A 14968-nucleotide genomic window follows, 5' to 3' on the forward strand; every position below is an offset into this window, starting at 1 on the left:
ATCCCAACAAGCTTAAGGAAAACAATCGAGTAGTCATGGGGACACAAAAAGAGAAGTACAAGTGATTACTCAATTATACAAACGTAAATTATAAAGTATTTTAAAGCAAACATTATTATTTTCCAGCATAACACATAAAAACAGAAATGAATTATTTATAGGGTAATGACTGGCCCCTAATTTCTAAACATTACAAAAGTCCTCATAAAAAACATACAGGCCAAGAAAGAAAGCAAATAAAATCACCCAGAGCATTACAAGATGAGACAACTAAAAGCTAACTTACATCAGATCAGATCAGATCAGTCGCTCAGTCGTGTCCGACTCTTTGTAATCCCATGAATCACAGCACGCCAGGCCTCCCTGTCCATCACCAACTCCCGGAGTTCACTGAGACTCACGTCCATTGAGTCGGTGATGCCATCCAGCCATCTCATCCTCTGTCGTCCCCTTTTCCTCCTGCCCCCAATCCCTCCCAGCAGCAGAGTCTTTTCTAATGAGTCAACTTTTCACATGAGGTGGAGAGTTTCAGCTGGAGTTTCAGCTTCAGCATCATTCCTTCCAAAGAAATCCCAGGGGTGATCACCTTCAGAATGGACTGGTTGGATCTCCTTGCAGTCCAAGGGACTCTCAACAGTCTTCTCCAACACCACAGTCCAAGCATCAATTCTTCGGCGCTCAGCCTTCTTCACAGTCCAACTCTCACATCCATACACGACCACAGGAAAAACCACAGCCTTGACTAGACGAACCTTTGTTGGCAAAGTAATGTCTCTGCTTTTGAATATGCTATCTAGGTTGGTCATAACCTTCCTTCCAAGGAGTAAGCGTCTTTTAATTTCATGGCTACAGTCACCATCTGTAGTGATTTTGGAGCCCAGAAAAATAAAGTCTGACATTGTTTCCACTGTTTCCCCATCTATTTCCCATGAAGTGATGGGACCAGATGCCATGATCTTCATTTTCTGAATGTTGAGCTTTAAGCCAACTTTTTCACTCTCCACTTTCACTTTCATCAAGAGGCCCTTTAGTGCCTCTTCACTTTCTGTCATAAGGGTGGTGTCATCTGCATATCTGAGGTTATTAATATTTCTCCCAGCAATCTTGATTCAAGCTTGTGTTTCTTCCAGTCCAGCATTTCTCATGATGTACTCTGCATATAAGTTAAATAAACAGGGTGACAATATACAGCCTTGATGTACTCCTTTTCCTATTTGGAACCAGTCTGTTGTTCCATGTCCAGTTCTAACTGTTGCTTCCTGACCTGCATACAGATTTCTCAAGAGGCAGATCAGGTGGTCTGGTATTCCCATCTCTTTCAGAATTTTCCACAGTTTATTGTGATCCACACAGTCAAAGGCTTTGGCATAGTCAATAAAGCAGAAATAGATGTTTTTCTGGAGCTCTCTTGCTTTTTCCATGATCCAGCAGATGTTGGCAATTTGATCTCTGGTTCCTCTGCCTTTTCTAAATCCAGCTTGCACATCAGGAAGTTCACGGTTCACATATTGCTGAAGCCTGGCTTGGAGAATTTTGAGCATTACTTTCCTAGCATGTGAGATGAGTGCAATTGTGCGGTAGTTTGAGCATTCTTTGGCATTGCCTTTCTTTGGGATTGGAATGAAAACTGACCTTTTCCAGTCCTGTGGCCACTGCCGAGTTTTCCAAATTTGTTGGCATATTGAGTGCAGCACTTTCATAGCATCATCTTTCAGGATTTGGAATAGCTCAAATGGAATTCCATCACCTCCACTAGCTTTGTTTGTAGTGATGCTTTCTAAGGCCCACTTGACTTCACATTCCAGGATGTCTGGCTCTAGGTCAGTGATCACACCATCGTGATTATCTGGGTCGTGAAGCTCTTTTTTGTACAGTTCTTCTGTGTATTCTTGCCATCTTTTCTTAATATCTTCTGCTTCTGTTAGGTCCATACCATTTCTGTCCTTTATCGAGCCCATCTTTGCATGAAATGTTCCTTTGGTATCTCTGATTTTCTTGAAGAGATCTCTAGTCTTTCCCATTCTGTTGTTTTCCTCTATATCTTTGCATTGATCGCTGAAGAAGGCTTTCTAATCTCTTCTTGCTATTCTTTGGAACTCTGCTAACTTACATATAAGTGCATAAACATTCACGACCAGAGCTCCAAGTTTCAAAAGGAGATGTCCAAAAGAATATAGCAGGGTCCTAGTGGCCACTGAATATGGGTTATATTAACTAGGATTCACCCAAGTAAGAAGTCCAAAGGAAGTACTGACAGACATGATGGATGAGGGCAATGACTACTGGGGAGTCAAAATGCAGAGGTTCAAAAAATCTGTAGGAGCAAAGGTGACAGGTTCAGTAGGGCACAGCTTTGGAGCAGGAGCCACCTCGAAAGGAGGGACTGTCGCGTGAAAGCTGGATGGCGAGAGAGCACTGAAGACAGAGGCCCTGCTAAGTCAGCGCAGGACACGGGGGAGGGGGACTCAGTTCATTTTTATTTATTATTTTTTTAATAGTTTGATAGTTTCTGCTATTTAGGCCGTGGTTGGTCTTCATTGCAACACATTTCTTTAGTTGTGGCAAATGGGTTTAGCTGCCCTGTGGCATGTGGGATCTTAGTTCCCCAACCAGGTATCAACCCAAGCCCACTGCACTGGAGGGCAAATTCTTTACCACTGGATCACCAGGGGAAGTCCCGAGAGGACTTATTTTAAAAACTGCATTTGACTACAGCAACAAAGAGGGTATTCCTGAACTAAGAGACTGAAGAAACCACCCAACCTCACCCCAAAATAAAACTGTCTGTATTGCTGATACAGCAAAGCCCATCACAAATAACCTGAAGAGAAAAAAAGAACTCAGCATCCATAGCAAATTACTTACACAGAATTTTTAAAAGTGAAAAATTTGGGCAGATGAAAACACATCGAAAACTATAGCAATAAAACTATATTTTATAGTTTTATTGCTATAAGGAAAGATGTAACACTCCATCACAAATAGGAAATAACTAAAAAAACAGATGCAGACATAAAAGAACATCTCAAATCAAATACTCAAAATTTTAAATAGTGAATAAAAAGTTTAAATAACATGAAAAAAGTGAATTTAAAATAGAAAAAAAAAAAAAACACAAAACCATCTCAGAAATGAAGACTAAATTATAAGATATACAATATAAAAGAACTGAAGGAAACAATATAAAAGAGATGCAAAGATCCAATAAGCAAAGGTCACTGAAGAATGAAACAGCTGAACTAATATTTGAACTAATATTCAAAACTATAATTACTGACTCAAAGAAAACATCAATCTACAATCTGAAAACACATACCAGGGAAAATTTATCTAGAATAGTCAACACAGAGACATAACTAAGTAAAATAATTCAATTTTACAGATAAAGAAAAATTCACATCTTCAAAAAAGACCACATCATCAACAAAGAAAAGAAAACCAGGTTGGCATCAGCAACATATAAACAAGACCATGGCAGGGCAGTCATTTTTAAGAAATCTAAGAATATGTGAGTCAAGCTATCCTTCAAACATCAAGACGGCAGGAAAGCACTTTTAACATCTAAGCCCTTAAAAGGTTTCCACAAGCGGGGTTGAGGAATCTCTACTAAACAGTAAGTTTCATCCAGCCAAGAGACAATAAAACTTCAGAAAAAGGTCAGTCACTTAATATTAACTCTATTTATAGAATTAAATCTAAAACAAAGGTATTGATGAGAGTAGAATATACATAAAATGGCATGTTCTCACAAGTAATAAAGTCAAAGGAAAAGAGACTAGAAAAAAAATTGAGTAAAGTAAGTTCATTCACACGTTAATAATCACAGCATAAAATCCCCTCCCCTCCACACGCCTACATAAGAAAAAAGAGAACTAAAAGAATTTTACTTGTTTTGGCCACACCTGCAGCTTGAGGGACCAAACCTGGGCCCAGAGCGTCAAAGAGTTGACTCTGAACTGCCAAGGACTGGAGTCCAGGGTCAGCTGGACTGCCAGGGAAATTCCCAGGAATTTTTAAAAGTATACATATAAAAGTAACTCACTAAAACAAAAATATAAACCTCCTTAAAAACCAAAAAGTATACAAAACAAAATAAAAATATTTTTAAAAATTACAAAATAAGTAACATAAAACCAAGATAAGGTCAATTCAGTAGAAAAGGTAACATCTTTCAGACTATACCTATATTACACATTTACTAACACATACGCTTTAGCACTTACCAAGGACTTTTATACATATCTCACTACCTGACCAGTAAAGTAGGACAGAAAAATACTGTTTTTCTCTTTTTATTCAGATTTACAAACTAACGCTTAAAAAGCATAAAAGATAAAGTAAAGCAGTCAGGATTAAAACCCATCATCTTAAAACACAAATTGAAGAAACATGTAATATTTTATTTCCTGCTTTAAAAGTGTTACTTAGCCACCCGTTTTCAAAAATCTTTAGAAGGAATTAGCCTGAAACTTTTGATATTCTGGGTACAAAGCTTCTTCGAACAAAGAAAATGTCTGAAGAAGTTTAAGTCTATTTAATGGCAGTGGCAACTAAGTTGGCAACGAATGTGACACTATCTCAGGTACTTGATGCAAGAAGTTCTGGTTTGCTGCTAAGTCGCTTCAGTCGTCTCCGACTGTGTGCGACCCCATAGACGGCAGCCCACCAGGCTCCGCCGTCCCTGGGATTCTCCAGGCAAGAACACTGGAGTGGGTTGCCATTTCCTTCTCCAATGCACAAAAGTGAAAAGTCAAAGGGAAGTCGCTCAGTCGTCTCTGACTGTTTGCTACCCCATGGACTGCAGCCTACCAGGCTCCGCCGTCCCTGGGATTCTCCAGGCAAGAGTACTGGAGTGGGGTGCCGTTGCCTTCTCCGATCTCAGGTACTAGATGCAAGATGTTCTGGTTTAGTAAATGACGAACAGCAGAGTGAAGGAAGAGCTACTCAGACCCAGGCTGTGTGATCTCTAAGTTCACGTTCGGCCACTTCCAGAATACTAGTTTTGAAAATACATATTTGCTCCAACACGATTGATACTTACAGGCATTTTGAGCACACTAAATTAGAGATGGCAAGAATACACAGAACTGTACAAAAAAGAGCTTCACGACCCAGATAATCACGATGGTGTGATCACTGACCTAGAGCCAGACATCCTGGAATGTGAAGCCAAGTGGGCCTTAGAAAGCATCACTACGAACAAAGCTAGTGGAGGTGATGGAATTCCAGTGGAGCTATTCCAAATCCTGAAAGATGATGCTGTGAAAGTGCTGCACTCAATATGCCAGCAAATTTGGAAAACTCAGCAGTGGCCACAGGACTGGAAAAGGTCAGTTTTCATTCCAATGCCAAAGAAAGGCAATGCCAAAGAATGCTCAAACTACCGCACAATTGTACTCATCTCACACGCTAGGAAAGTAATGCTCAAAATTCTCCAAGCCAGGCTTCAGCAATATGTGAACCGTGAACTTCCTGATGTGCAAGCTGGATTTAGAAAAGGCAGAGGAACCAGAGATCAAATTGCCAACATCTGCTGGATCATGGAAAAAGCAAGAGAGCTCCAGAAAAACATCTATTTCTGCTTTATTGACTATGCCAAAGCCTTTGACTGTGTGGATCACAATAAACTGTGGAAAATTCTGAAAGAGATGGGAATACCAGACCACATGATCTACCTCTTGAGAAATCTGTATGCAGGTCAGGAAGCAACAGTTAGAACTGGACATGGAACAACAGACTGGTTCCAAATAGGAAAAGGAGTACATCAAGGCTGTATATTGTCACCCTGTTTATTTAACTTATATGCAGAGTACATCATGAGAAACACTGGGCTGGAAGAAACACAAGCTGGAATCAAGATTGCCGAGGAAAAATATTAATAACCTCAGATATGCAGATGACACCACCCTTATGGCAGAAAGTGAAGAGGCACTAAAAAGCCTCTTGATGAAAGTGCAAGTGGAGAGTGAAAAAGTTGGCTTAAAGCTCAACATTCAGAAAACGAAGATCATGGCATCCGGTCCCATCACTTCATGGGAAATAGATGGGGAAACAGTGGAAACAATGTCAGACTTTATTTTTCTGGGCTCTAAAATCACTACAGATGGTGACTGTAGCCATGAAATTAAAAGACGCTTACTCCTTGGAAGGAAAGTTATGACCAACCTAGATAGCATATTCAAAAGCAGAGACATTACTTTGCCAACAAAGGTTCGTCTAGTCAAGGCTGTGGTTTTTCCTGTGGTCGTGTATGGATGTGAGAGTTGGACTGTGAAGAAGGCTGAGCGCCGAAGAATTGATGCTTGGACTGTGGTGTTGGAGAAGACTGTTGAGAGTCCCTTGGACTGCAAGGAGATCCAACCAGTCCATTCTGAAGGTGATCACCCCTGGGATTTCTTTGGAAGGAATGATGCTGAAGCTGAAACGCCAGCTGAAACTCTCCACCTCATGTGAAGAGTTGACTCATTAGAAAAGATTCTGATGGTGGGAGGGATTGGGGGAAGGACAGGGAGGCCTGGTGTGCTTCGATTCATGGGGTCGCAAAGAGTCGGACAGGACTGAGCGACTGATCTGATCTGATCTGATCTGTAGGATTTGTCTACCAGAAATAGTAGTTGAATCAGAAAACTGCACGTAGCTGAAATGAGCCAAATAGGCATGCACAGCACTGACACACACCTCAGACATCTAAGCCCCCTCAATTCATCTCGTGGGTTACCAGTCACAGCCATCCACCTCTGCTGTTACAACTTTCTCTGAGATTTAAGGTAACTTTCCTTCCATCACTTCACAGTAATTCACCAGCTGCAATACTTGACACCCACTTCTACAAGTAAACTTCCAAAAGGCAGTATTTGTATTACAGTATTTACATTGTTAGCCATTTTACATATGTAAAACTGTGCTCTCAGTTTTATTAGGTTCTTATCTTGGTTTCTAATTTGTTATCAATGAATTTTTTAATTGTTGTGGCCCAATTCTATTTTTCCCACAAGCTCTGTGGGTTATTACCTGATTTTAGTCAGCAATTGCATAATGCACTGACTTTCAAGAACTTATGTCCTGATATAGCACAACTGGCTATATATAAAGCAATTAGAAATATACTTTAAATAACACAATCGTAAGTATTGTTTATACTTATTACAATTTCCTCAAAAGAGTAAAACAAGGTTTAGATCAGCTAATATGGGGTTGGGGGGAAGCCTAGCGCAGAATCTAGCTCAAAATAGATGAGCAATAAATGCCAAGTTACTACATTTTCCCTTTCTTAAAGATTCTTAGTTCCAAAGCACTGATAACCAAAGGTGAAAAACAGGATACCATATTAACTGAAAGCCATTAACATAGGAGAACATTTTTTTTCTTAAATCAGAACCACCACCATGTATGGAAGCACACAACCAACTCCAGGGACTTTTTTCCCCCAGGTCTATATTCTTAAAAGTAAACTTTCATTTCTCCTTTCACACACTATCAGATAAAACACCTCTTACAGATTACACACAGAAAGTTCAACTATCTCCTCTATAAAAAAAAAAATCTTTAAGATTAAAATTATCAAACAAGATTGTAATTGTCTCAGGAGGTTTTAGGTGAAATTTCAAAGGATCTCAACTGAAAATGTGTTCATATTATTTTACTTATGAAAGAAAATCTCAGTGGAATACAGCATATAAGGTAACAAAAACACTAACATCACCATCAGTTATTTTTATATTTCAATTTATATTTTACTTTTAAATAGCCAAAAAAATTGCTTTTATTAATCTATAATGGATTAATTCTATAATAATGGAATTATTTTAGTTTCAAATTAAGTAGTAAAAATACAATTCATACCTTACCCACGGACAGGGGTGGGGGAATCACATACAACACATCAAACTAGTTTTGTTTTGCTTTTTAAGTTACAACTTTAATACAAGTTTGTACAGCATGCATCTTAAAACAGCTTAAATGTAAATGCACTGCTGACATTCCAGGGAAATTCCCTGAAGTCAAGAATAAGGTTTTCCTTCCCTCCATATTCTACTATATACACTAAGGACCATCACTTGTGAATCTCCACTTGTTCTTCTTACCATCAACACCAGCAACTGACATTATTTCTGAGATCATTTTTCACTAAAAATCTTAAGTTTTTCTCTTTTCAGTAGGGCTATTGCCTACTAACAGACAGCAGAGTTGTATTAACATTTAGATGTGAATGCTGACAGTTAGCTAGGCTCACTGATTAAACGGCTTGCTCTGCCACACCAGCTTGCCAGCAAGCCTTTCTCAAACTCCAAGAATTCAATTTGATTTTTAAGTTTTCTAAAAAACACCTACAAAGCAACTCTACATTACAAATGTTCTCCCTTCTAACATTTTATATTCCTGTCTCATAATATCATATACACTGGTCCTCAACCCTGACTTTATCAGAATCAGTTTTAGAGCTTTATGAAACTACAGATGACTTACCCAACAGGGTCCACATGATAAACATCCTTATTTAATCCAGGTACCATTTTCCCTCCAATGCTAACGTAACCAAAAAAGAAACAATAAAAATTTTCTCTTGTGCTTTTGTGATGGGAGAAAGACCATGTAAACAAACCTAATACTATGATTCATTCATAAATACAACTTCCAAGGCTTTACCAAGTAATACAGGTTCTGCCTGATATCCTACAATTACCTCATATAATACTCTATTCTACAATGCCAAGGCCCAGGTTAACTCCCTTCTCCAAAAACCTTTACGCAAGCACAAAATCCAAAGATAAAGATTTCTCTCTCTTGCCCTGTAGTCACTGTCTTCACGCTCACTTCATGCAAAAATATGTACTGATTAACAAAGTCCCTATTCTCATAAAACCTACATCTTAATTATAGAAGACATGTGATAAATTTCTTGTATATATATATATGTGTGTATACACACACACACACACACATATCAGATATGTCAAATAATGATAAGGAGAAAAATACAGCAAGGAAGAAAATACACAGATGAGTTGAAGAGGGCTTTTGGTCAAGGAAGGCCGCAATATAACATTTAGAGAATATCTGAGCAAAATTCTATCAATAAAAGAAATAAGAGAAGAAATGAGCCATGCAGGTATCTGGAGGACAAAATTCTGAACAAACAGCCTCTGTATATGATCCCTTCTATAACCTAGCTTTTTATGTCCAAAAGCACTTTTATGAACAAAGAAAATAAATTTGAATCAATGCTTTCTAAGAAATGCATTATCAGAAGCAGAAATATTCAAGGAAACAAGAATGCACACTAAACAAAGAGATCCCTTCTGTTAAAGCCAGTTGGCCAATAGCTTTCCTGTCCATCAATCAAACAGAGCACCCATGTCTGCCTCTGTGGAAACTGCTTTTAACCAGTCTTCAAAGTTAACAGTTGGAATGGCAACTCTTTATCATCAAATAACTTAGTTTGTATAATCCCCAGTAAAGGTTCAAGACTGCAAGGCTTTGAAATACTCACAGAATCGAACATTAAATTCAGGTTCCTATTAGCTTTTGTCTGCTTTTCTACACATATAGTGTTGTCTATTACAATCGAAAACTAAAATGTAGTCATTCATTTTTTTTAAAACCCGAATACTCTATTCCCCAAATATCTGCACAAACAAGTATTATAATCTACTCTCTTAACCCAAAAGCATCATTTCTTAAATATTTCATGTTTCTAAAACAATAAAGCATTTAAAAATATATATGCTTTGTCAATTCACATAAAGACATATACTTATGTGTGTGTTCACCCTACACCCATTCCAGTAAGAATTTAGGATAGTTAAAACAAATTAGTGAATTTGCAACATTATCAGTTTTTTCTTCTCATAAGACTTTTTAGACTTTTTATTAAAAGCATTAAAAAAAACCAAAAAACTTTAAAAGTATGTTGTGCCTTTTAAGAATATAGTGTTTATTAAGAATATAGTTATGCAAAACTGCATTTCATTTCCTAATTCACCTTTAAACAAATTCATTCTAGTTCAAACGTTTGATTACCTACTGTATACAGAAGAAAGGGGACTTCAGAACAGCTAAAACTTTGTATTAATTTTTTGTTTTCATTATATTCTAAACATATACAGTACAGGCAAAGTATATTAAAGCAAATTTCAAGGTTACTATCCACACTCAGTTGCCAAACTATTATTGTCACACAGAAATTAAAGTCAGTTGACCTTCCCATGTGCATATGGAAATCTCCTTGTTAACAATTCCTAATTTTAATTTAGTTCATGTGCAACTCAATCCAACCTACATATCATTAACTGTAGAAACAGCACTTTTTCCAAAAGCAATAACTAAAATGAAATAATTTACCTACAATATTTTAGGTACCCACAACATGTGTAGCCACCAACAATTATTAAAACTCCTTTTAACTAATAAAGAACTAGATGGGTGTAGTATAAGTGCCCTGAAAAAAGTTTCATTCCTTACACTAGCTGTTAACTTTAATCTTAGTGTGTTCCTTAATAAACATGTCCCTATCTTGAAATGCTTTGAGACTAGAGAAGGATTCTACAAGTGCACTCACTGTTCACTGTGGCTATGTGAATTTAAATTAATTAAAATTAATAACTCAGTTCCTCAACCACACTAGCCATATTTCACGTGTACAACAGCCACAAATGGTTAATGGCTATGATAATGGACAGAACAGATACAGAACATTTCTATCATCACAGGGAAGTTCCAGTGCACAATACAAAGAGTAAGCTTCCAATAAATTGCAAATATTATCACCATGCTATGCTAACTTCTCTTACCACTTTTCTAGGAAAGAAAAATTTTATCCATTAGACTTTTAACTAAAGACATAAATCATTCAGGCTATAGTCCAAAAATAGATTAATGCTGTACATATTTTAAGTACTTCGCACTTAAGATTTTTTTTTTTCTTACAGTTCACACTAACATCTAAAGAGAAGAGAAAATAAAGCAAAGGCACTAACAGTCAACAAACTAGCTTCACTGCAAGGTATTAGGGTATGTCCAACTACTTTTCCAAGTGGGCTAAAATCTAAAAAGGTGTGGATTTCACTCTACCCTGGCAATCTCATTATTCCTACGCTTAAGCTATATCCCAAGAAAGTCGTGTAAAGATCTGGTAATGCCCCTCAAACTATTTAGATAAACAAATAGCATCATGAGTAGGCAAATACACATTTGCTAATAACTCAGTTTTCCAAAGTGTTAAAATGGTATGTAATTACAACAACAACAAAACACCTCTGGCAAACACAAATAACTCTTCTTTAAACTCCCACATAATACCACGTTAAATTCATCACCTGTTTCTTCTGTAGACAAATTAAGACATATTTTGCAGACATTTTGACCAACTCATGGCAGGGCTTTAGCATTTCAGAACACAGCAGAGTAAAATGGGGGGAAAAGATGGGCCAAATATGCAACAAAATTGAATTTCAGATACCAACTAGACTAGAACAAGCCAGGAAAATCCACTACAGAAATTCTGAAATTTTTTTACACACCAACGTGTAAACCAGGTTTCTTTTGAAAAATTAAGTCAAAACATACTTCATTATTTTGAAATCAGTGTTTCAAATTTTTAAAAAATACAAACTAATTTCATTCTTATACAACTTTACTACGAACAAGCAGGATACAACTAACAAAGCACTAGCTGAGAAACTGAATGCTAATGGAAGGATTTAACAGTTACTAACCCTGCAACACTTGATTACAAGGTATGCAAACTTTTGGGGGGAGGGGGGCAGGCGTTGAAATCAAAAGCAGTAACTACTACAAGTACTGAAGAAGCAGAAACAACTTAGTAAGAGCAAATACTAACCACACTTCGGTTAGTGATATTTTCATTTTTAATGTAAGAAAACAATAAGGAAATTATATTCCGTTTCATTTAATGATTTTTACACTTCCTCTGTATACACTTTATAACAAGAAGCCCTTTAGCACCTTGATTTTAGCAATGAATTTAAGGGACTTCCTCCACTATCACCAAATAATTTTCTTTTTAAGTTTAAGATGTTTAATCAAAAACTGTTATGCTATGAACTGTAAAGAAAACTGTGGTACATCCACATCGTAGAATTCTACTCAGCAATTAAAAAGAACAAACTATTGATACACTCAACAATCTGGATGAATCTCAAGGGAATCTGGTTACTTACACACACACACACAAAAGGCTAATCCTAAAAAGTCATGTACAGTATGACTCTTTTCAGTAAACATTCTTCAAATGACCAAATTATAAAAACAGAGAACAGATTAGTGGTGGCTGCCAGTCTCAGGTTAGAGGAGATGGGAGGAACAGGAGAGAGTGCAGTTCTGAAACGGCAACAGAGGGATCCTTGTGCTCCTGGAACTGTTCTGTATGTTGACTGTAATGATGGTTATGTAATCTACACGTGTGGCAACACTGCAAAGAACTAAATATACACACAAATTAGTACAAGTAAAATGGAGAAACCTGAATAAGACTGGCAGATTGTATCAACGTTATGATATTGAACTATGGCTTTGCAAAGCATTAGCAGTGGGGAAACTGGATAAAAGGTACAAGGTAATCTATTATTTTTTTAAATTATGTGCAACTCTACAGTCAAGCTCAAACTAAGTTTTTTTTTTAAGTGCTGCCCTAACAATTAGGAAAATTTAATAAACTGGATATTAGACAATATCAGGGAGTGATTATTAATATTCTTATGGTTATACAAAATGATATCCTACTCTAAGAGGATGCTTTGCTGAAGCATGTAGGGATGAAGATCAGACCAGCAATTTCCTTTTAACTCTTGTATATGTGTGAGGACAGAGAAAAAGCAAATCTGGCAAAATGTTAAATGTTTACAGAATTTACAAGGGCTCCTTGTACTCCTCTCAACTTTTCAACTTGAATTTTTTAAAAGTAGAATTGGGGAGGAAGATTAACGACAAACTACTATCCTAAAACTATGTTACAGTCGAACCTACACACCAATTACTCCTTTAAAATATATAAAAATAAACTTCTGGTGAAATAGTGATACAGTCCTACATACACTCCATTAGTCTAAAAACAAAAAAATTGGCATAAGGTAACTAAGAGTTACACCGTATTGGATGTAACTTTCTTACATGCGTTTCCATACTTAATGACTAAATCTATAGGCAAATGGATGTTTCTGTAAAACCAAAGTTAGTTCAACATGGGTCTAGAAAACCCGGGTCCTTGGAGTCGTTATACTTTTCAAACAAACGAAATACACTTAAATTGCAAAAGGAAAACACTAACACTTTCGTAACACATACTCCAAATTTTAAGACTTAAGTTTGGTTGTTGTTGCTCAGTCTCTAAGTCGTGTCCGACTATTTGCGACCCCATGGATTTCAGCCTGACAGGCTGCAGTTTGGCAGTTTGGTAAACGTAGTTAATTCTTTCAAAGAAATGTCTGCATGAAAGCGGCAACCCACTCAGCCAAACAAAAGCGTGCTACAGAGTGTTAATTATAGCACCTAAGCTACAAGACATTCTACAACGTAAACAGTGGCTCCAAACATCATCTTATTAATGTATTTAAAAAAAAAACAATGCAAACTGCACATATCTGAAATGCAGGAAATTATCGAGCCTAAGCTACCGTCAAAAAGATCCATTTCAAAAGTTCTTATATTCTCTTTTCTCTGCTAATTTCTTGCATCCGTTAAGTTAACACACTTCAGTCTATAAGAAACCCTTGTCTAGAACTTCTCAACTAAAAGCTTACGTGAAGTTAACACACTTCAGTCTATAAGAAACCCTTGTCTAGAACTTCTCAACTAAAAGCTCTCAACTTTTCACTTCCTACTGGACCGCCCCCTCGCAATGGGCCCCACCTCCAAGGAGGGTGATGAGGTGGGGCTGTTTCCCGCTCGGAAACTAAGAAATAAATGTCTCTTCCCTACTCCAGAAGGAGGGAACGAGAGAGGCTAAGAAGCTGGAGACGCAAGCATCCCTACTGACTACCAGGGTAGTAGTTTAGAAAGCTTCCTCTCCCCTTCCGAACGCCTTTCTTCCTTCCCTCCTCCCAGGTCAATCAGTGACCCCGAGTCGGGCGGGGACAGGTGAATCCCAAGAGGAGAGTAAGAGGGAGGGACGGACCATGGAGGGAGAGCCGCGCTTGGGCAATGAATGAGCGGTGCGGTATCCGCACCACCTGTTCCTTCCAAGGGTGCCACCCTGGCCTGCCGGCAGCGTTCCCACACCAGCCGGGCCGCCGCTCCTGCCCCTGTCGCCCGGCTCCCTGCTGAAAGCAGGCCTCTCCTCCCTTCGCTCGGGACGAATGAGAACCGGTCGTCTAGAAGCTGGGAGCAAGGGGCCTACTCCGGAACCACGGCCTTCAGAGCGTGGGGACGGGGAGGAGGAAACCTGTGGTCCCGGGCGCGCGGGCCGTAGAGGGAACCTCAAGGAAGGGACGAAGGAGTGCATTCAGCCTGACTAGGAGTACGAAGGCGGGGTCCCGGGCGGGGGTGGCCCGGTGCCCGGTGGGCCGAGGTTAGGGGTGACAGGCCCGTGTACCGGCTAAATCCTCCTCGCTGCCTGCCCGAAGCCTCACACTTACCAGGATCCGCTTGAAGAGAGCGTTCTCCTTGGGCGGGAGGCTCACGGCCGGCATCGTTCCGGCTCCTCCCGCTGCTCCCGCCACCGCCCGGCTCGGTCAGCCTGTTTGTCCGGCCGCCGCCGCCGCCGTCGTCCTGGCTGCTTCAGCCTTGATTGCCCGGATCCACCGCCGCCACCAGGCTTCAGGTGTCACCGCGTCGCCCAACCCCGACACCCCCTTCCCCTCGTAGTCTTTTTTTCCTTTCTCACTTAACACTGCCGCCGCCTCCCCCCCCCAACGGGTCTCCGTCGGCGGTTCACGTGGTAACTGAACAGACCGACAGAGGCAGCCAAAATGGCGGACGCCGAGGGCTTTCCCACCCGGGTCACACCTACTAG

General features: G+C 39.1%; 1 protein-coding gene across 3 annotated transcripts in view; it reads right to left on the reverse strand.

Moving 5' to 3' along the window:
- The window catches only part of NAA15 (N-alpha-acetyltransferase 15, NatA auxiliary subunit), a 72513-nt gene extending 57702 nt beyond the window's left edge, over window positions 1–14811 (reverse strand). For 2 of the 3 annotated variants that reach the window (XM_019977213.2, XM_019977212.2), the window contains exon 1: window positions 14592–14791. In XM_019977213.2, the coding sequence (XP_019832772.1) occupies window positions 14592–14645 (54 nt within the window). In that variant the 5' untranslated portion in view covers window positions 14646–14791. Of the gene's footprint in view, window positions 1–14591 lie in introns of all 3 variants that reach the window. The other variant, XM_070769090.1, reaches the window with a different exon arrangement.
- Window positions 14812–14968: the final 157 nt, after the last annotated feature.

This window comes from Bos indicus, chromosome 17, assembly GCF_029378745.1.
Source record: "Bos indicus isolate NIAB-ARS_2022 breed Sahiwal x Tharparkar chromosome 17, NIAB-ARS_B.indTharparkar_mat_pri_1.0, whole genome shotgun sequence".
NCBI lineage: Eukaryota > Metazoa > Chordata > Mammalia > Artiodactyla > Bovidae > Bos > Bos indicus.